This window comes from Carassius gibelio, chromosome A16 (genome assembly GCF_023724105.1).
Source record: "Carassius gibelio isolate Cgi1373 ecotype wild population from Czech Republic chromosome A16, carGib1.2-hapl.c, whole genome shotgun sequence".
NCBI classification, from domain to species: domain Eukaryota; kingdom Metazoa; phylum Chordata; class Actinopteri; order Cypriniformes; family Cyprinidae; genus Carassius; species Carassius gibelio.
The window spans coordinates 1,084,697-1,108,557 of NC_068386.1; the positions used below are offsets into that span (position 1 = coordinate 1,084,697).

The following is a 23,861-nucleotide window of genomic DNA, read 5'->3' on the forward strand; positions in this document are numbered from 1 at the left end:
ATTAGAAGGGCTTAGACTTTTTTATCACGTGATAAAACAGAAATAGAGAAAGCTACAGGCACACTGGGTTCCCGCTTGTTCTGTAAACATTTGTGAATGTTGCTGCTATCATAGCGGGGACCTAACACAAATCACTGTAGTTGTTTTTGGTTCACCTATAGCAGGTGGAGGAGGGTTTGGGCCCTGGCGTTGTGGCAGCTGCCGAAGAGCTCTCACAGGGGCTGGTCCTACGGACTTTGGAGGTTATGGGCCTGGCGTTTTTTAGTTGATATCTAGGGACTTGTAGCAAAAGAGTGGGAGAGTTTGGTCCCAGCATACACCAGTTCCTCCATTTTTTTGTTAGCATCTTGGTAGTGGAGATGCTGGAGAGAGGGATAGTATTTCTGGTGAGTGGGGCTCTGGCTCTGGTGTTTCCAGTGGCTGAAATATGTTGTCCTGGCTTCCCTGGCTGTTTTCAAGAAAGTCATCCTTGGGTGCTGAGTCTTGGAGCTTTTCTAATGCGTCACAATCTGTCTTTGATGAGCTCTGTGGGGAGGGCCCAGCTGGAATAGTTTCTATGAACAGTCCTTGTTGTGCCTGCGTGGTGTATTCAGTGTCTTTGTGGGATGTGGCAACCACATGAATACTCGGAAACTGATATGCAGTCCTGTGGTCACTCATACTCTGTCCAGGTGTGTGTGTGTGATATTCAGGTTGAGTGATTTGGCACACACCACACCACTGAAGAATGATGGAGAGAGAAGTAGATTTTGTACGTTAGCACTCTTGCACCTTGGGTGGAGGCCATCCGGTTTAAACAGTTGTCTATGGCCCCAGAAAAGATTGAAGTTGTCAATGAAGTTAAATTCTTTTATACTGCAAGTTCTTTGCTGAATGCTGCTGTCTTTTTGACCTTGAGCACCTGTTAGTAGTGGTAATAGCTGCTGGCTGATTTGATCCATGTTTCATTGCATTTGGGGATTCCTCACCCACATTCATTAAAACTTCAAATCTGTTTTCAGAATGTATAATAGGTGGTAAAATACCAGTGTTTACAAGCCTTGTCATAGCGTTATCTAGTGTAGAGGATGCTACTACAGCAATATGAGATACTCGTGACAATCTGATGTCTCGAGTGCCTTTGTGTCTCGCTCTCTGTTTGTACCATCGATTCGTGTCAATCTATTTTGGGTTGTTCCTCTACACTTGGTATAAAATGTTGAGATTTACTAGATTTATGGGAATCACCACCTGAATGCTGGGGGGGGGGGCAATCTGCTGTGTGTTCCACCTGTTTTGAAAGTCCAGCAAGAAACTGTTTCAAGAACCAACATTCTTTATAGATGTTTATGGCAGTTCATGCAGCAAGTAGATTCAACAAGAGACATTTTATTTCTCGTCTGTTTGAATGTAGGTAGCTGTTTTCCCATCTCTGGAATGCAAGCTACTGGGAGTGGGAAGCAAGGAGCTGTCTTTTCGTGGTATTATTCCTGAAAAGTTTTTAGTTTTACTGTTTCTGACAAAAATGTGTTGTTTGAGCACTTTGCTGATTTGTTGGAGAGTTGTTGAGAAAAGTACATAAACAGAGAGCAAAGCACAAAGCAGTAATCAAGAGCGTCCGAACTATAGCGAAGCCGAATGGAGGAAGCCAATTTGGAAACCTGTCTCTTAACTCTCAGTCTGCCTTGTTGTGGCCAAGGAAGTCATCTCTGAACTCACTGCCTGTTATGTCATGACCACAACACATGCATACACACGATTACATTTCATATCATCTACACATTTTAACCACTGATATATAATATAATCAATTATTAACAAGCTGTAACTTAAAAATGTATACAAATTCCACAGTTAATAATTGACAATAGATAATAAATACAGCGACTCATGAGACAAGAACACAAAACACTGGAAAGGGTCGGAGCTCCATAAGGTGAATAATGAAAATGATTTATTGACTGTGTTCATTTTAATTGAAAGGTAAGTATGATAGTAATAATATAAATGATTGATGTGACACTACATTAAAATTAAATAAACAGAAAAAGAGGTTGAGAAAAGCACAGAAACACATGGTCACTCATTGTCTCACACACACTGATCTTACTGTCTATATGAGGATTTATTACACATTTATTCTGACATGTTATTTCAGGGACAGAGGTTCAGCTGCATTGTTAATGTTATGAAGCGAAGAGACTCTGTGACATCTCACTGTTAATGATTTATCATACTACTCAAAGCATAATGGGTAGAACCTCTCATCGGTCTATTCTGATTCGTCAACATAGTTTCACTGATGATCCCCTAGAAACCAAAAACCCAGGATAGAGCGGCTGAGTGAATGTGGTCTGGACTGTGTAGATGAGGCTCATTGTGTCAGAGATGCTATAGAAGGAAAGAGTTCCTGCACTGTGATCCACAAACACTCCTATTTTCCTACTGATGGATTTCACAGGAAGAACAGTCTTTATGTTATTATGTCTGAATGAGTAACTGGAGGGACGGCAGATAAAACTCCAGGACTGATCATTAAATCCAAACCAACACTCATTAGTAGATCCCTTCCTGCTGATGCTCTTGTATGACACTGATATAGACACACCAATTTCTCCACTCCACTGCAGCTCCCAGTAACAGCGTCCACAAACACTCTCTCTATATAAAACCTGAGGATTCAATCCATCAAATCTGTCTGGATGATCGGGATACGACTGTACTGTGGTAGTGTTAGTAATCACTTTGTTGTTCTCAGACAGATAGAGGTGATTATTCACTGTGTTCAGATCCAGAGTGAGCTGTTTGGAATCTGATTGGGATAAAACACATCAGAATCAGGAATTATGAATCTGTTTGATCTTTTCATGTAGCTGAACTTAACTTTTCATGTAGCTGAACATCGGTGTCTCAGAACAGATGACCAGATATCTGTGCAAATCATCATTTACATCCTCAATTATGAAACTATTCTTTCACCTTCTATAAGAAGAAAATGATTGCAAGTTTTTATGATTGTTTTCTTACTGACTTACATTTTAGAAAGTCGTTCCTCATCCAGAGAACAATGTTGGTGAATGTGGCTGTGGAAATCAACAGACATGAACAGTGTGATTCTCATGATCTTGCATCTATTTCTAAGACATTTGTAATATGATGTTTTCCATTATACAAGTAATGATGGACTTATTTCTGTGAGCAAATGAATCTCCAGAACTTTACCTCTGTCTGAGATCTTCTTGAGCTGCTCTTTACTGAAATCATCCAGTTTGTCTCTTAGCTGATGGACAAATTTTCTCAGACCATCAGAAAAGAGAGAAATGTAGGGATCGTCATTAACATCTTTAGATTCAGGAGATGCTGAGAGAAACTGCAAACCCTACAGAAAACAGAAATCAAAACTCATTAGTGCCACACTTCACCCAGTAACCTGCAGGAAAATCCCTAGATTACATATGTTACCATGGTCCTCTGAGGGAACAAGATGCTTTGTTGAGAAACACTTTAGAAATGCCCCAGTGTGACCGCGTTCTGATGCATGTGTAAAATCAGTCCAATATAGAAGCGAGTTGTCACAAGGAAGCATAAAAGGGCATCCGGCAGAGCGCAAACTACCTTCAATTTATTAGCTCCCACAGGGATGCAGATGCAGTGCCTCATTTACCATGGTTAAATATGTAACCTAGGGATGTTCCCCTTCAGGAACTCAAACTCCATCAAGAAATACTTTGGGGGCGAGAATAGCCACTGCACCATACTATCAAGATTCTGCCTGTGTGTGTATTCATGAGCACATCAGTACAAGAGGACTTGGGATCCTGGGGTAGATGCCACGACCAGTTTATCAAAGCAGACAAATGTGTGCAGAGTGGACCACAAAATGTCCTGCAGTGCCACGCCCAAAATTAAAGGCCGTCATACTCCTGGTCGAGTGTGCTCTGACCCACATAGGTGACAGGATGCCAGAGAACTTTCTTGGACAGAACAAATAAAGTAAACAAACAGCTGATCTGCCTTACGCTATGGGGCTGTGTGTGTAAGCATCCAGTGCACGTACTGGACAGAGCAGATTAAGCCTTTAACAGAGGAGGACAAAATGCCTGTAGTACAAAAGGCCCTGGCCTAGAAGTAGGCACCTTAGGGACATACCAGACCCTCAGGTAAAGGAATGTCCTAACCATGCCCGGAGCAAACTCCAGGCCTGATACTGAAAGTGCCTGAAGATCCGTGATCCTTTTCAATGAGGAAATCGTGAGGAGAGAGAATCTGAATTTGTCTGAAACTTTCCTCTATGGGTTCAAAGGAGATATTACACAAACCCTCCAGGATGGCACTTTTGTGCACTGTAATCGTCTCAGCCTCAGGATGCCATGGAGGAAACACTGACAAGTGGGTGTCACCTCAATGATCGACTACCCAGAAGGCCGTGGTAAGAAGCTAAGGCCATCGTGTATACCTTTAGAGTGGAGGGAGATAACCCTGCACAAACTCCAGAACTGTACCAACTGGGCAGTTGACTGGGTCCTGCAATTGCTGTCTGCACCAGGAAGTGAAAAGTTTCCACTTTTGTTGTGGGTACTCTGAACAGGAGTTTTATGGTCTCAACAACTTCAGTTGTCTCAGAGACCAGGGACCACGGCTACAGCTTCCACAACTTCCAAGGCAGGGATGAAGGATGATGCCCCTTGCCTGAGAGAGGAGGTCCCTCCTGATCGGAGTCTTCAGCGGAAAGCCGTCGAGGAGGCACACCAGGTCCGAAAACCATACTCGGGCCAGCCAGTGTTGGGCTACTAGCAAAGAACAGACCCTGTCCTGGAGTACTCTCTCCAGAACTCCCGGGAGCAGAGCAATCAGGGGAAAGTGTACAGACAAAGCCTTGGCCACATTTGCACCATGGCATCCAGCCGAAGCAAAGAAGGATGTTTGAGGGTGAACCAGAGCAGACAGTGGGTCATTCCCTGCAACACAAATAGATCTACTTCCACCTGGACAAACTCTTCCTTCCAGAAGAGCTCACGGATGTCTGCTTCCTGATTGAGATACCCAGTGATGTAGACTGCTCTGAGTGATAGGAGCTTTCCCTGAGCCCACAGGAGGATCTGGCATGCCATCCTGTAAAGGGGGGGCATGAACACTGTCTGGATGACCATACCCCTCCCCCCCCCCAGTTAATTTAGTAGACCATTGATGTGTTGTCTGTAGACAGTTACATAATGTCCCCACAGGTCTGTAAGGAAGAGTCTCAGAACTTGAAACACAGCCAGCCTCTCCAGGCAGTTTGTGCCACGTGAGATGACCCTAGGCAGAGTGGCCATTCATGACCGCCCCTTCAGCCCCAGTGAGCATTGACTCAATACGAGCAAAAGACAGACATGCCTGCATCGTGATCGAATCCCACACCACACCCAGAGAAGTGGTTCCCCGTAGTGAGATCTATCATAACAAGCCAGTCCATTAACCTAATTTGAGATACTGCTTGATAGTGAGCATCTTGAACTGAAGGCATTTGATAGCATTGTTTAAAAGACACAGGTCTAAGATCAGTCTCAACCCCCAACCCCCCCCCCCCCCCCCCCATTACGATGAACGATGAAGTAACAGCTATAGAACCCAGACTGTTTTTGATAGAAGAGGAAACACGTTCTATGGCCCCTTTCCTCAAGATCTACTTCTTGCTGTAATGCCTGCTCAGGGCCCACTAGTGTGGGAATGACCCTGTTAAACCAAGGTGGAAGAGAACCAAACTAGATTCTGTAGCCTCTTTCTACAGTCTGCACTGAAGCAGATTACTGGCAGGGAGCGACTGACTCGACTGCTCTAGCGTCCTCACTTGAGGAGATAGGCTCTCCTGGCCATACTGTCGCCGGGCAACAGCTGGGAAACTTGCTGAAATGGGGCTCACTGATGCAACGAGGGTAACAGGGGTATTAGTGAAGCTCTGTGAGGGCACTGAGGAGGATTGGGAACTGTATACTGAGGTGTTATCCTTTCGCTTTGTCAAGGTTTTCTTTGATAAAATAACGGTCCGCAGATCCTTTTTCTGTCTCGAAGACCCCGACTGAGAGCGTCGCCCCAACCCCTGTTCTTTCTGCCACCTGAAATCTTGTGCTTGTCTTGCAAATCTGACAGATTCATCCACAGATGCTGTCTGTGGCCACCATTAATGCCAATGGATGGCCGATGGCTTTGGCTGTTTCTTTGGTGGCCCAGGGGGACAAATCTGTGGCCTGATGCAGTTTGGCTACTATGTTGGATTCCTCCTCCTCCTTCTCATCCAGGTCCTTGAGCAGGTCAGCCTGGTGTGCTTGTAGCACCACCATGGTATACAAAAACCTACCACCATATAAACTTTCCCAACCAGACCCAATGTCAGCCTCACTGGCCTGGTGAGAAGCTTCAGGGCCTTCAGGGACAATGCTGAAGATGGGTAGAGATAACTAGCAAGCATCTGCTTCACCACTGGCATTGCCCCATACCCCTTCTTAATCAGCCCCATGATGTTAGAAAAATTTGAGGCTGTAAATATGCGATGAATGAGGTTTCTCACATGATCTGCGAGAGACTGTGTAGATGAGTCCAAAGTCTTCTCTGTCTCACATCCACCTCCTCAGAGGAAGATAGATTAAGTGCCTGGCTCTCTCTAGGGAGAAGAATCCGCAACATGGTTTTCCAGTCCCTGTGAGGGAGCAATGGATCTAGCGGGTGAGGACCGAGATAAGGACGAGCCTGTCTTGGATCCCGTCTTGCTGCCAGATATCATGGCAGGGAGGAACAAAAAACCTGAAATGTTGGTCTCTCAAGGAGACTTTGATTGATTTAGCTTTTGACATGCTTCATGGACTGACAGACAATAGTAAATAAGACTGACACATACACAGAGCTCTACTGGAGAGCAGAAGCTAAACTGCACACAATTGGATGCACTTTTATGCTTCCTGGTTGCTCATGTCACCCCTGCTCATGATGTGTCGCTTCTCTATTAGGGTTGTTGCCAAAGTGTTTCTTGACGCAGCTTGAGTTCCTGAAGGGGAACATCAGTTTTGTAATAGAATATTTGCTTGTCCCTATAAAACCAGATTTCACAAGAAGCCTAGATTAGATTTTAAAGATTAGAAAAATATGTACGTTATTTTACTGAAAATGCACTTTTTAAATATTTCTATCACGTTTATTGCTGAGTTTTCACTGCAAAACAGCAACACAATTTGAAATGCTGCAAATATCACCTTCCCTCACAAATTTAGTTATTTTAGTCTGCAAAAATCAGGGAAACTCAAAGAATGTATTTCATCAACTTTGAGGATCACCTGATCTAATTTTAAATGAATGTTACTCAGAATCTTCGCTGTCAAGTTCACTGATTTCACCATAATGCAATAACTCGGAAGGAAAAATAAGATAAAAAGCTGAAATGTTAGTGAAGTGTTGAACTGTTGGTGGTGCTAGCAGATTTTACAGCTAAATAAACCGTCCAGAAGAAATAGCTCAGAGAAATGATTCCTAAGAGATTTCTAGAGCTGAATGCCATTTGTAACCTGTCTCATTCAAATGAACATGAGCAAATGGTAGTCTCACTGATGATTATGTAAGACACATGTGAAATGTTTATCTGTGAGTCTCCTGTCACAGCAGGATCTGCTCAAGTCCACTATGATCCTGTTCTTATAGATCTGTGTTACCTGCAGGAACCGGATATGATCCTGTGTGTGTGAAAGCTGCTCCAGCTCAGAGTCTTTCCTCCTCAGATCATTGATCTCCTGCTCCAGTCGCTCCAGTCGTTCTTCAGCTCGACTCACTGCAGTCTTTTCCTGATCTCTGATCAGTCGTATCAGCTCAGAGCGGCTTCTCTCAATGGAGCGGATGAGCTCAGTAAAGATCCTCTCACTGTCCTCCACTGCTGTCTGTGCAGAGCGCTGTTAGGACACACACAGTGATTCAGCTTCAGTGGGACTGAAAAGGGAAAGTCTGAACTGAGACAAACTTCTCCTCTTCACCAGACTTACCTTAAGAGACTCCAAATCCTCCCTCAGCTGCTGAAGACCTTTCTCTTTTTGCTGGATTCTCTGCTGGAGCGTCTTCTGCATCTCCTTCAGCTGCTTCTGCAGGACAAACAGATGATAGTCAATCTCACAGAAAACTACTGCGACTAAATCATTATGAGAACAGATGAATCCAGTAAACATAGCATGAGACATTTTTTAAAGGTTATTCAACATGTAACTAATGGTTGTATGTTCAAACTATAGAAGTGATGATGAAAATAACCGTGAAGAGCAAGGAATGTCAGCAATATTTCATCAGTCTAGCTTTAAATACCTGTGTCTCTGTCATCTGTGCTGCAGCTGATACAGTGTTGTGATGTTTATGTTCAATAATCGTACACAGCACACATATACATTTCTGATCAGTACAACAGAAAACATCAAGGAGCTTCTCATGTTTCTGGCAGATCATCTCCTGCAGTCGTCCAGTGGCTTCGGTCAAACTGTGTCTCTTTCCTCTAAACAAACTCTCATGTTCTTCGAAGTGATTCTGACAGTAAGAGTTCAGACACACCAGACAGGACTTGGCAGCTTTGTATTTTCTTCCAGTACAGACGTCACACTGCACATCTCCAGCTCCAGCGTAACAGTCATCAGAGAGTCTGGTCTTCTTCAGTTTCTCCACCACTTCAGCCAGCATGGTGTTTCTAGATAAAGCAGGTCTTGGACTGAAGGTCTGTCTGCATTGAGGACAGCTGTAGACTCTCATCTGATCCTCCTGATCCCAGCAGTCTGTAATACAGATCCTACAGTAACTGTGTCCACACTGGATGGTCACTGGATCCTTCAGGAGATCCAGACACACTGGACACGAGAACTCATCCTGAGAAACTCTGGCTCCTGCCATGTTACTGCATAAATACAGAGACACAAATACACAATAGCTCAACTAGACTTCAGTGTCCTTTCCCTGAACTGATGAGTTGAAAAGAAAGTATGAAATATGAGAAAGAATGTATAAAATCATTTCCTGTTTCTGTGTTTGAGTGACACGTGTAAAACAGGTATGTCTGTGAATCTGTAAAGCAGGTTTCTCATTCCTGTTCCTGAAGAGCCACATTCCTGCTGAGTTTAGTTTCGAACAAGATAGCAAAGGTACACATCTGCAGTGTACAAACATCTGATAGACGTCTTTAAGTTGGCAGTTTTACATACACTCTTAATCATAAACATCTTAAATATGTAGAGCACGTTCAGCTGTGAGTCCCATAATGGGGGGTGCTGGCTAACAGGTTTTAAGTACTGCCTCAATTCAGCGTGGCATGGAGGTGCTCAGTTTGTGGCACTTGTTTCTAATTGATCTCTTGACAATAGCCCATAGATTCTCTATGGGATTCAGGTGTGGTGAGTTTACTGGACAGTCAAGCACACCAACACCGTTGTCATTTAACCAACTTTTGGTGCTTTTGGCAGTGTGGGCAGGTGGCAAATCCTGCTGGAAAATGAAATCAGCGTCTTCAAAAAGCTGGTCAGCAGAAGGAAGCATGAAGTGCTCCAAGATATCTTGGTAAACAGGTGCAGTGACTTTGGTTTTCAAAAAACACAATGGACCAACACCAGCAGATGAAATTGCACCCCAAATCATCACAGACTGTGGAAACTTAACACTGGACTTCAAGCAATTTGGGCTATGAGCTTCTCCACCGTTCCTCCAGACTCTAGGACCTTGGTTTCCAAATGAAATTCAATACTTGCTCTCATCTGAAAAGAGTACTTTGGAACACTGGGCAACAGTCCAGTTCTTCTTCTCCTTAGCCCAGTTAAGACGCCTTTGACATTGTGATTCAGGAGTGGCTTAACAAGAGGAATACGACAACTATAGCCAAATTCCTTGACACGTCTGTGTGTGGTGGCTCTTGATGCCTTGACCCCATCCTCAGTCCATTCCTTGTGAAGTTCACTCAAATTCTTGAATCCATTTTGCTTGACAATCCTCATAAGGTTGGTTGTGCATCTTCTTCCACACTTTTTCCTTCCAATCAACTTTCTGTTAACATGCTTGGATACAGCACTCTGTGAACAGCCAGCTTCTTTGGCAATGAATGTTTTTGGCTTACCCTCCTTGTGAAGGGTGTCAATGATTGTCTTCCGGACAACTGTCAGATCAGCAGTCTTCCCCATGATTGTGTAGCCTAGTGAACCAAACTGAGAGACTGTTTTGAAGACTCAGGAAACATTTGCAGGTGTTTTGAGTCGATTAGCTGAATGGCATGTCACCATATTCTAAATTGTTGAGATTGAAAAGATTGAAAAGAACCAAAGACTTAAACTACTTTAGTCTGTGTGCACTGAATTAATTTAATACACAAGCTTCACAATTTGAGTTGAATTACTGAAATAAATCAACTTTTCCACATGAACCTGTACACTTGCACTACAGGACTGAAACCTGTCCAGATTTACAGTTCACACTGATGCATCTCTTTACAATCTTCACACACACAAACTCTCTCACTCCACACAAACACACACATTATGCTTTCATGTTTTATGGGGACATTACATAAACATAAAATTTTTTATACTGTACAAACGTTCTATCCCCCTGCTGTAACCCTACCCCTCAACTTAGCCTTCACACAAACCTTCTGCATTTTTAAAATAAAAAAAATAATTATGTATGGTTTATAAGCTGTTTTCCATAGGGAATACCAGGACACACACAAACTCACACTCTCTCTCAAACGCACATATGCTCTTTGAGTAAGTTCTGGCTCATCTCAGTGTTTCGACTCATCGAATCTGACGGCTGTAATTACAGTGTGTTTTTAATCAAGTCCTTCTATTTACAAGCTACAGACTTCAAAAAGCTCCTGCTTTCAACCAGGATTGCTGCTCTAAACACACACACACTCTTGTGCATAATAAACCCACTTGAATGAAGTGTCATGGTCTGTTGGTGTCCAGCGGAGTGATGTATTCCTCTGAGATCGATCAGACACTGTCTTTGCACTGCCCTTCAAATGTTTTCTCTCTGTGTTGTTGTGCAGGTTTTGGGGACGCCATCGGAGGAAACGTGGCCAGGTGTTCACTCACTTCCACACTTCAAACCAGGTAAATGTCCTGTTCATCTGACTGTAAATGACACACGATGACGTGCCCTTGAAAAAGCATCCCTTATGTCCCTCATCTGCTCAGATGCTCTGGGAGCTCATTAACACTCACACACACAGATCTCACTCAAGAGTTCTCTCGACTTAGCGTCATTGAACCCAAACTAGACATACTGTATTTTGAGATGCAAAAATTTTTGCCTTAAATGTAGAATAAGGCTTCAGAATATTGTGAGATTAGATAACTGCACTTTTAAAAAAAAATTAATTTAGGAAAATAATATGAACATGCAACAAGTGAAAATTTAACCAAATGTTCAGAATAAATCTGAATAGTATCAAAACTGTTTGTATTATTTTTAACTAAAGCTATTAATTTTTATTTATTTTTGGTCAATTATATTAAGCTGTAAAATGAATAAAATTTTAATATTACATGAAAAAATTGTACTTAATGTATTAGTGCTTAAAAGTACTACAAAGAATAAAGTTAAAAAAATATTTTTAAATAAAAAAATTTGTAGAATTAGAAATAAAAAATGACACAAGCAACAAAATTACTAAAAAAAAAATAAAAAAAATACAAATTTATTAAAAATATTAATAGACTAAACCCAATCCCTACCCCTAAACATAACCTTACCCATAATTTATTCTTAAAATCAGTGGGAAATAATAGCTGATTAACAAGGGTTTAGAAGCACCTAACTCTGATTGTAAGCCTAAAACAGATATTTTCTGAAAAGTTATAACTCTATTCTGATTGGCTGATTGGAATGTTGATCCAGGATCATGTAGTACTTGGTGAAATCACGCTCACCATATGTAGCTCAGTATGTACTTATGCACTAGTGTTGTTCTAAACGTATCCGGTGAGGACACACTGCCCTCTGCTGAGCGCCGAAGACATCATCAGAGAGAGACAGACACCTAACGAGCCTGTTCTGGAATAAACCGTTGAGCTAATGAAGGTCTAATGGTCTCATGTATGAGATCAGAGCACAGAGAGCCGATGAGATTCGGTGACCTTAAATCCCGATGAACCCTTCAGACAGTGAATCTCCATTAAACGCCATCTCTGCTCTGTTTGTCTGTAGGATCCCCATTACATTTAATCAGCAAAGAGAAAAGAGGTTATTTTTGTGATTTAGAGCATTATATGAATCAGTGTGTAGATATATGAGCAAAACCCCTCAGTAAAAGCCTTCTGAATATAGATAGGGTGCAAGTATTGAAATATACAGACTGAAACAGATGGAGTGTAATAAATAAAACACTTTAATGTGTATTTTGAATGTTTTTATTTTTTCACTGGACTAAAAGATCTTAAGAAATCTCAAAATTGTCCAGTGCAAAAAATCAAAAGACCAGTGGTTTTGCAGTGTCTTGCCTTGATGAAGGATTGTCTGTTTATAATTGCAATGGTGCAGTTCAGTTCTGTAGCAGCAGAGAGCAGTGTTTACTGGACTGTTGCACTATGAGCAGCTGAGGTATCATATAATGCTGCCTGGTTTGTTGTTAATGAACACTCACTATCGATGCAGAGTTAGAGATCAGTTGTGAGTGTTTAATTGCATGTCATAGAGATGTTGGGTTTTAAATAAGATGCATTGATTGGAAATGTTATATGTGTGTGTGTGTGTGTACTGACACGTTTCATTCCTGAATGCCTGAGTGGATGGTGTGTATTGATCCAGTCCACAGGAGGCCAAACTCATGGATCGACGTCTAGAACAAAGAGACAGAATAACACAATAACACACTACTGATACTGTAACTAACATCTGCTGCTCAAAAGGTTTAACTAATTAAATAAATAATGCTTTTATTCAACAAGGCTGCATTAAATTGATCAAAAGTGACAGTAAATACATTTATAATGTTAAGAAATATTTCGATTTCAAATAAATGCTGTTCTTTTGAACTTTCTGTTTATCTGTGAATCCTGAAAAATCACAAAAATATCAAGCATCACAACTGTTTTTAACATTGATAATAATTTGAGATGTTTCTTGAGCAGCAAATCAGCATATTATTATATATATATATATATATATATATATATATATATATATATATATATATATATATATATATAGTATATATATAGTAATGATGCTGAAAAGTCCGAAATAAATTACAGTTTAACAGATATTCACTTAGAAAACAGCTATTTTATATTGTAATAATATATCACATTTTTACTGTATTTTTGAACACATAAATGCACTCTTGAAAAGCACAAGAGATTTGAGTTTGAAGAGACCCTAACGTTTGTATGGTGTTGTACAGTGATGCTCTGATGCAGCTCAATAGTATTCAGTGTGTAGTGAATGTTAGGATTGTTTTCCACGGTTTATGACAGCAGCATCATGAGTTTGAGTTCTTCATCTGTCGTCTGTGTTTCACCTGCAGATCGATTCACTGTCTACAGTCCCAAGAAACTCAGACAAGCCTGGAATAAGTAAGTGACCTCAACATTTTTTGTTGAACTTAAATCTTTCTCATCATATTTCTATAGTGTAATACATGCACTGTAAGATTATTGACTCAATTGCAGGTTTACAGTTCACTTAAGTAGCGAAAAATTAATGTTAAAAGTACATATATTCATATTACACACAAAATTGTTGAAGTTCTGTCTGTATTTTAAGCTTGCCTGCAGGTGTGCATAATGCTGAACGTTCCCAATCCCAAGAGAAGAGACGAGGGAAGAGCTCAACTTTCTGTTTCTCTTGCTCTCGTCTCTCACACAGCGACTTTAAAGCGTGCCTCACACCAGCAGACACACACACACACACACTAACACTGATCAACACAGCCGTTCATCAGCTGCTCTTCATCAGTTCGTCATCGTTTGATGAATTACTGCTGACATTATTAGAAAAAAGTTGGTTTCTTGTAGGTTTTTAATAGGAATAAAAAGTCAACTTATTAATATGTCAGTTTTTTCCTAGAGAGCATTGAGATTAAATGTAGTATTAATGCTCAAATCACCTAAGTCTCAATGGTTTCCATTGAAAGTATTTACAAAATAATCTGAGATCTTCTGGATGAGGGTTACTCAAGTGTGTGTGTGTGTGTGTGTGTTTGTGTCAGACTTTGTCTTTGCGGTTTAGAGGACGTTTGTGGGTGAAAACTGCATTTTCAACTCCATAAAAAGTCAACAAAAATGTCTCCAGCCGCACGTCAGGAGGAGTGAACCTGACAGAGAGCCTGAGCTGTGTGTGTGTGTGTGTGATGCTCTTGGCACTGTACTCACGTGTGTTTATCTCTCTCTGTGTGTGTGTGTGTGTGTGTGTGTGTTGGCAGGCTGGGTTATGTAGATCATGCTGAAGAACTGGCTTCCAGATTTCTCCAGTGCTTCCCAAAGAACCGTCTCTCAGCTCAAGCGGCGCTTCATCACGAGTTCTTCAGCCATCTGCCCCCGAGACTCTGGGAGCTGCCTGACAGTCAGTGAACACACATCACACACTGCCATTTTCCACATACGCCGTAATCACATATTACCATATGATGCTGTTTTTGCAGTATGCATGCATGGAATACGCAAGCAGAGCACACTGCACAGAATACTGCATCCCATAATGCAATGCAGTGTACTTGACCTACTATTTACAGTGTGATGAGTGACCTGAAAGTAATATCAACCAATATCCTTGTGATGCATTGCTTCATTAAAAAGTCAAAAAATATTTTTACTCAAAATTTGGTCAAAAATAACCATATTTTACTAGTTTTCCTTTAATTTTCTTATTTATTGTTATCCCGTTTAAACATTAAATAATCAATTTCATATTATTTTCACTCCATTAAATCGAAATATTAATTTATTTATTCATTCATTCCCTTATTTGTTAATGCTCTTGAACTGTTGACTTTTCAAAGCCCATTAAATACCCACTGTGTGTGAAATGTGGTGTTTATTTGCATGTTGCACACTTTCACATCCAGTGTAGTGTATACTGTGCAGTATGCAGCAGACAGATAGTTAGTATTCCATTCTGAACCCAGTCTTCAGTCTCTCTTCAGTCTTCAGTTTCACATGCCGTCTCACAGACGTGTGTCTGGAGCTGAATACCAAACGCCGCTCAATTTGAGCTCATTGTGGTGAGGCTGATGCTCAGATACTAATTCACACAGATTCATGTGTTTCTTCCTCGTCACATTCCAGCTTCAGCAGACTGACACGCTTTCCTGATTTACCAAACCCAAATACTCTGGAATTGGTTACTGTCGGCAGTGTGGAACTCTTGATTCCGATTGGTCGATGACAAAGTTTCAGATGAGCAGCATTTCAAAGAGTCCTGCAGAAACAACAGAACAGAATCTGGTCAAACAAAACTGAAGAAAAAGAGATAAAGATAAAGAAGGTGTAAAGACACAATACGATCCAAACGCTCTTATGAATACTGTACAGTATTTAGAGCATACTAATTGATAAAAAACAGTGTGCAATCAACATTTCAACAGATGTTTGCTGCATATTCATCATGTGACCTTGCTAATTGCATGTTTAGTTCTTTATTTAGTTTTTTTCATTTACTAAATGTAGGCAGTCTAATCAAATCATGATTCAAGAATCAATGATTTACTGTAGAAACAGTTTTTATTTGTTAATGACGTTAATGACCAAAAAATAAAAATGATTTTTTTTCCCTTCAGAATTCTGAGTTTATATTATGTAATTTTTTTCTTTCTTTTTTTCTTGAGCTTTCATCTCATAATTTTGACTTTTCATAAAATGTATTTTCCACAATTTTGACTTTTGTCTCTGAATACTGAATACTGAGTTTATTTTCCATAATTCTGAACTTTTTCCCCAAATTCAGAGTTTATTTTCAACAATTTTGAACTTTTTCCCCAAATTCTGAGTTTATTTTCCATAATTCTGAACTTTTTCCCCAAATTCTGAGTTTATTTTCCATAATTCTGAACTTTTCCCCCAAATCCGGAGTTTATTTTCAACAATTTTGAACTTTTTCCCCAAATTCTGAGTTTATTTTCCATAATTCTGAACTTTTTCCCCAAATTCTGAGTTTATTTTCCATAATTCTGAACTTTTCCCCCAAATCCGGAGTTTATTTTCAACAATTTTGAACTTTTTCCCCAAATTCTGAGTTTATTTACCATAATTCTGAACGTTTCCCCCAAATTTGGAGTTATTTTCCATAATTCTGAACTTTTTCCCCAAATTCAGTTTATTTTCAACAATTTTGAACTTTTTCCCCAAATTCTGAGTTTATTTTCCATAATTCTGAACTTTTTCCCCAAATTCTGAGTTTATTTTCCATAATTCTGAACTTTTCCCCCAAATCCGGAGTTATTTTTAACAATTTTGAACTTTTTGGCCAAATTCTGAGTTTATTTTCAACAATTTTGAACTTTTTGCCCAAATTCTGAGTTTATTTTCCAAAATTCTGAACTTTTTCCCCAAATTCTGAGTTTATTTTCCATAATTCTGAACGTTTCCCCCAAATTTGGAGTTATTTTTTAACAATTCTGAACTTTTTGCCCAAATTCTGAGTTTATTTTCCATAATTCTGAAATTTTTCCCAAATACTGAGTTTATTTTACATAATTCAGAACTTTTTGCCCAAATTCTGAGTTTATTTTACATAAATCCGAACTTTTCCCCCAAATACTGAGTTTATTTTCCATAATTCTGAAATTTTTTCCCAAATACTGAGTTTATTTTACATAATTCAGAACTTTTTGCCCAAATTCTGAGTTTATTTTCCATAATTCTGAACTTTTCCCCCAAATACTGAGTTTATTTTCCATAATTCTGAACTTTTCCCCAAAATCCAGTTATTTTTAACAATTTTGAACTTTATGCCCAAATTCTGAGTTTATTTTCAACAATTCTAAACTTTTTCTCCAAATTCCGAGTTCTCGAAATTGTTAATTTATATCTCACAATTTTCAGAACTGAAAAAAAGTCAGAATTGTGAGATAATAAATTAAAAAGATAAAAAGCAATGACTTTTGTTTTTTAAACTTTCATTCTGGAAATAAGCTTCCACATGTTCATGTTGGACACTTCCAGGAACATGGAGCGGCTGCTGATGATTGGGGTCTTTCAGAATGGTTTCAGTTGTCAGCGAGCTCAAGGCCTCGTGTCCTCTCTATCTATAATCCAGACCTCCATTAGCAGGCGACACACACTGTAGCGCAGACACGTTCAGTCCTACGCATCAGAAAACAGTTGTTCATGTTAGACAAGCGTCGGGCAAGTCATTTGAATGCGAGAATGAGGTTTTTAATTTCCCAGATTAGGAGCTGCAGCTGAATTAATCCTGTTATCAGCTCACAGCAGGCCGTGCAGGAGGGAGGAGGCGGGGCTCCGGTGTGGAGGCGGAGCTTTGACACCCACACAGAGCAATGCTGCTTTTGAAGCAAAAGAATGAAGGGAAAATTAATTCTGTTGTTTCATATAAGCTTGCAATTCAGTCATAAAAGAGAAGCGGCTGCTGCTGAGGACACACCGTAATTAACATTTCAGCTCAGGCTTTGATTGAAACCACAAATCCAGCAGGATTTATGACATTTTTTAAATGAAATTTAATGCTGATGTGTTTATTTATTATGGTTTTCTGTCTGTATTAGTGCTGCTTGTTAAGTCAAACATCAGTTTTACTGTTGGGCTTCTAAGAAACCAGTCAGCAAGCATGTAGAAAAGCTCATCCCTCTGTAATTAATTCATATATTCTCCTTCTACATGCTCAACATCTCTCAATATGTTTATTTTAGATTGGAGACTGACCGAGTGTATGTGTCCGTGTGTTTCAGTGTCTTCAATCTTCAGCGTTCCTAGCGTTAAGTTACAGCCGGAGTCTGGCGACAGCATCCAGGTGTGCAGCAAGAGCAAAGCCACGTCTAACAGCAAACACTGACCGCCGAGAGCCGAACAGGTACGACACGACTGACCGTCTCACTAGTGTGCACTTTACTGCATACTGCACACTGTTTAGTGCAAACACAGTGCATTCAACATTTCTACCTATTTTGCTACATAGTCTTCATGTGACCTTTTTCTAATAGCATGTTTAATTCTTTATTTTTAATTCATCTTTTTTTTAATTTTTAGTAAAATTTACTTTTTGCAATCAAAAAAATAAATAAAAATTTAATATTTAAGTGTATATTTTGAATACTTGTACACAAAGGAAGAAGTTTCTTTGTAGCTGCATTTATTTGATTAAAAATATAGTAAATACACTAAAAATAGTGAAATATTATTATAATGTAAAACAGCTGTTTTCTGAGTGAATCTGTGTTAAACTGTAATTTATTTCTGTGATGCTCCGCTGTATTTTCAGCATCATTCCTCCAGTCTTCAGTGTCTGTTCCACTGTGCTTCACACGATCACTTTCAAGTGATCAAGTGTTGACTTTCAGTGCACAGTGTGCATTTCCATTGCTATTATGAAATATTGCACTAGACATCATCACATATCGCTGTGTTATTGGTGGTTGGTAAAGCAATGCACTAGTGTGCTGTTCCAGACATGCAGCATGAGCAGATTCAGCAGAGGAGGGTTTCATTGCATCTGCATGTAATCTGTGGTGTGGACGAACACATCTCACGCAGCTGGATAAAGCTCTTAATGGAGGGAAAGAGGCTTCTGTAGGATTAGCAGCTCAATTACAGGCAGGTGCGGTGTGAGATTTAAGACTGACCCGCAGGGAGCCGCCGACCTCTGAACCCCAATCACACAAACAGACTCATCAGAGACGTTTCAGAGACTCACACACACAGCTGAGCGAACGAGACGCCTGCGCTTTACATGCTGAGCTCACACTGCTTCAGCTGGGGCGCACGAGTTTGGAAGAAATATAGTAAAAATAGTGAAATATTATTCTAATGTAAATCATCTGTTTTCTGTGTGAATCTGTGTTAAAGTGTAATTTATTTCTGTGATGCTCCGCTGTATTTTCAGCATCATTCCTCCAGTCTTCAGTGTCACGTGATCTTCAGAAATCATGAAAATATGATGATTTACTGCTCAGTTATTATCGGTGATCAAAATCAGGAATGGTTCTTATTATTATCAATGTTGAAAACAGTTTTTGACTGCTTGAAAATGACTATCTTTTAATTTATTTTTCAATTTTCACATTTCAGATTAAAAACATTCATCATTAATGAAAAGATTCTGCTTCATGTTTTTGTGGAAACTGTGATACATTTTATTTTTCAGGATTCACAGATGATCAGAAAGTTCAAAAGAACAGCATTTATTTGAAATAGAAATATTTTGTTACATTATAAATGTCTTTACTCTCACTTTTGATCAACTGAATGCAGCCTTGATTAATAAAAGTATTATTATACAAAAATATTGTGCAACGGTGTTCAACATTGATAATAATCAGAAATGTTTCTTGGATCATATTTTCATGATTTCTGAAGATCATGTGACACTGAAGACTGGAGGAATGATGCTGAAAATACAGCGGAGCATCACAGAAATAAATTACACTTTAACACAGATTCACACAGAAAACAGATGATTTAAATTCTAATAATATTTCACTATCTTACAATATTTTTGTTTTAATAAATGCAGCCTAGTTGAGCAGAAGAAAAATTAAAACATCTTGATTATTCCAAACTTGACAAGAACTGTAATGCAATGCCGTAAAACTTCCACTGAGCACATGCTGAATATTAATTATATATTCTCTAATTATAAGTTTCCTGTCATTAGACTCAAAATAAATCATATCTTCTACCTAAAACTAGTCTCATCAGCAGTGATCGGCTCTTTCACACGTTCATGAAGTTCAGGAATGAAAGTGAAGTGTTGTTCTCCTCAGCATGCAGATGTGTGTGTGTGTGTGTGTGTGTGTATGTGTGTGTGTGTGTGTGTGTGTGTGTGTGTGAGGCGTGCGCTGCTCCGAAGGGAAGTCACCCACAGCGAGAGCGTGTCGTTTCCTCCGCTGTATTCATATTGAAATCACAGGCTTTGTGCTCGTCCGTCTCTAGCTGACAGACTCCTGGAGCTGCGAGACGCTCCTCTAATCCACACACACACACACACACACACACACACACACACAGACTGAACGCTCTCATGCTCATCTCTCACTCATTAGATGGAGGAGGCTCGAATAAAGGATTTAGATTTTTAAAAATGTCTGAATTCTATTGTGTTGCATGCAAATTATCTAAGCAAGAAGGATTTATTTGATTGATTTTCCTTTGTAAGAAATTAAGTTTTTTGGAGTAAAATTATTTATATATGATTATAATGTTTAGATATAGTTTAAAATTAATGTGAATACTTTGAGCTTGTTTTAGGACCAAAAAAGATTTTTTAGGCTTCTTTTTGCGAAATATTATTAAAAGTCAGTCTTAAAAATGTCTGGATGACATTATATTACATACAAAGTATCAAAGCAGAGGGGTTCATTTTTATAGTATTTATTAAATGTTGAATTTTAAGCAAAAAAATTGGGTATGGAAATGCTTATGAAGCATTATAATAAATAAAATGCTTATAAAAAAAAGTGATGCGAAAAAAATATTCGGAGCCTATTTTAGGACAATTAAAAATAGGCTTTATTTTTCTTTACAAAAATAAAAATAATAATACAATTTCTTTGATTTGGGGAAAAAGTTTTATTTAAAAAAATTATCGAGAAAAAAGCAATTGGGTTAATTATTATTATTTTTTTTTATTAAAAAAATAATAATAAAAATGACTACTGGTTAGGAGCAAAATCGTAGATTAAAATTAAAGAAAATAAATATTTATAGCCTTTTATTAAGACTACTTCAAATTTAGGCTTTATTTTCTTAATATAATTTGGGGGGAAAAGACACTCTTAAAGAGATCTTAAAATATCATAGTAAATATCAAAGCAATTTCTTTCTGTATTTTTAATTTCAATCAAAACGTTTAATTTAAAGAAGCTTGCTAGGAGTAAAATAATAAATATGCACTGAAATGTATATATAGAACCTATTCTTATGACCATGTAAAATATTTAGGCTCAATTTTCCTTTTGCAAAAATAATATCTTATTTAGTTAGTAAGATTTCGTGATGCAGTATGATCTGGATGTGTTTTTGACAGGCTTCCTCTGTTTTTTCGTACAGTATGACCTGAGTTTGCCAGCACTCTGTGTGTGTTTGTGTGAGCTTGTGTATTATTCATCAGAAGTGCTGTGTCACAGACTGAACGAGAGAGACGCCTCTCACACAAACCACACAACACTGTCAGAGACGAGGGTCACCAGATGAAATCAGGGTCAGAAGAGATAGAAGAAGACCAGACCATCTATAAGCCTCTCTAAAGCTGTAGTTGATGTTAAACGTGTAATGTAGTGAACGCTGTGCGGTCTGGAGAGGGAGATGTGTTCATGAAGCTGAAGTTTCTGAGAGTTCTGTCAGTCGTGCTGCTGATGCAAGAAGCCACCGATCAGCTGCAATGGCTTTGCATCTCATTAGCATAAATTAAGAGCCCAAAGGTGATTGGTTAGGACTGTGTTGTGTGCAGAGTCTGTCTTTGTTAGTGGTGTTATGACTGTATGTGAGTGGTGTGTTTAAAGTCTTTATGCTGCAGTAGATATATTTGTGTGACTGTGAGTGGACCGGCTGCTTCCCTGTTAACATAGAAAAGTGCATTTCATTTCTAAAAAAAAAAGTTTTTTTAATTGATACATTTCCAAATAAGAAAATTTTATATATTTTCTATGTATAAATATAATATATATTATATTGTATATTTTATATATTTGAATTTAATATGATCATTTTAAATGATAATATAGTATATATATATAAAAAAAGTAATATATATATATATATATTTTAACATCGAGTGGATTTTTTTATTATTTAAATTAATTTTAATCAATAATTTATTTAAAATATAATGTATATTATATATTTAAAATATAATTTATAATAATATTAGAACAGAACATGATATATTCTGTTCTGTATATACACAATGTCCTGTTCTAATATTAATATTATTTTATATTCTATATATAGTATATATATAATTCTCTCTCTCTCTCTCTCTCTCTCTCTCTCTCTCTCTCTCTATATATATATATATATATTAAATTATCATTGAGTTTTTATCTAGTCTGATTTTCAGATTTTTTACTTTAAATGTATGTGTATAAATGTAATACTGTATATTTCATATATTTAAATATATATTTTTTATATCTGAACATACAGTATTATATTTATTTAGTTACAATATTTATTCTAACATAATATACAATATATTACAATAATCTTATTTTTTCATTATATAATATTTATAATGCGTTTTAAAATATAATAGTAGCATTATATTTATATTTTTTTATATAATACATTTTCATATTTATTTATATTTATTACTTTTAAAATGTATGTAATATATATATATTATTTTTATTTTTATTTTTTATATTGTATGAACATTGAATAAGTTAGGAATGACTTGATCACTGTAAGTGTTTCAGTGTCTGATTCTCTGTGTGAGTTTGTGAGTGATTGATTGAGTGAGTGTGCGTGTGCGTGCGTGCGTGTGTGTGTCTCTGTGTGAGTGTGTGTGTGTGTTTTGGATCCAGGTTGGCAGTGGTTTGTCTGGGTCAGTTGGCTGGAGTCACAGGTCTGCAGCTCCACTGACTCTTTGAAGATAAACACCACAGACAGACAACCGGTGTGTACAGCAGCCAGCTGTGTATCACACACACACACACACACACATTCGACTGGCACGGTGAACACCTCAAAGCGTGTGTGTTTGGCACTGAAGCAGACACACACACACACATCAGAAGGTCAAAGACTGACGGATGGCAGCAGCTTGATTCTGATTGGCTTTCAGAGTCAGTTTTCTATCAGTCGATCTGTAGAGGAACATCTAATCACTGGATCTGACGGCGACTGAGAGATTCTTCCGTCAGATATCGAGAGTCCGCTCATTATTTCACTCTGGTACCTTTCATTGGTTGGCTGTAGTGTGGGGCGGAGCTAGATTTGCTCCATTTGGGTTTGATTGGGTGATGTAAATGATCTGTTATATTATTGGTCAGCTTTAATGGTGCTGCTTGGTGATTCATGTGTTTGCGATTTATTTTTGCTGATAACATAACATTAGGTCAGAACTGCACTAAAATGCTGATTTTTAAAAAAAAAAAAAATTATGTGCTCTTTATTTCTGTTAAAAGACAAAATATTTTTGGGTCAGAATAAATATACTAAATAAATACAAAATTAATATTTATTAAATATTTAAACATGAAAGAATATATAAATATTAATTATATATTAATATATTATATTAATTATATATATACAATGATTTCATAAGTAAATATTAAATCATATATTAAATCAAAAATATATTTAAAACAATAAAAAAATAATGTATATTTATTATAATATATTAATATTTAATTTTATATATTTTGTTCTTTATATATTATAGTTGTTGCTATGCTATGCTGCTCTAGACTCTTTTTTCTCTGCTCCTCCCTCGCTGCGCTTTTCTCCAGTGATTGTTCAGTGGTGTGTGATTGGCAGGTGAGAGGATTTGATCTGATGAGCCGTGTGTGTGTGTGTGTCTGTAGGAGGGGTGTTTCCCACAGACAGGTGTTTCCCTCACACACACACACACACACACACACACACAGAGAGGGGCTGCACTGCTTGAATTCATCTGTAATTTGTTGGTCACTAGAGGCACTAATGATATGCGAGGAGGAGGATGGGGGCGGAGCTCTGAATGGCTCATTAGCATAAGCTCCTTTCACTCCTCAGCCTCCAGTT

General features: G+C 38.3%; 2 protein-coding genes across 4 annotated transcripts in view; one reads left to right on the top strand and one right to left on the bottom strand.

Annotated features, from left to right (window-relative positions):
* Positions 1-8,891, bottom strand: part of LOC128030295 (tripartite motif-containing protein 16-like) — a 29,212-nt gene extending 20,321 nt beyond the window's left edge. Inside the window, exon 1 of the mRNA XM_052617790.1 lies at positions 8,401-8,891. Within this exon, the coding sequence (XP_052473750.1) occupies positions 8,401-8,868 (468 nt within the window). The 5' untranslated portion in view covers positions 8,869-8,891. The remainder of the gene's footprint in view (positions 1-8,400) is intronic.
* Positions 1-23,861, top strand: part of LOC128030301 (cyclin-dependent kinase 14) — a 144,732-nt gene that overhangs the window by 104,910 nt on the left and 15,961 nt on the right. For all 3 annotated transcript variants that reach the window (XM_052617798.1, XM_052617801.1, XM_052617800.1), the window contains 4 exons: positions 11,012-11,075; positions 13,490-13,538; positions 14,387-14,526; positions 17,867-17,988. In XM_052617798.1, coding sequence (XP_052473758.1) covers positions 11,012-11,075; positions 13,490-13,538; positions 14,387-14,526; positions 17,867-17,970 — 357 coding nt within the window. In that variant the 3' untranslated portion in view covers positions 17,971-17,988. The remainder of the gene's footprint in view (positions 1-11,011; positions 11,076-13,489; positions 13,539-14,386; positions 14,527-17,866; positions 17,989-23,861) is intronic.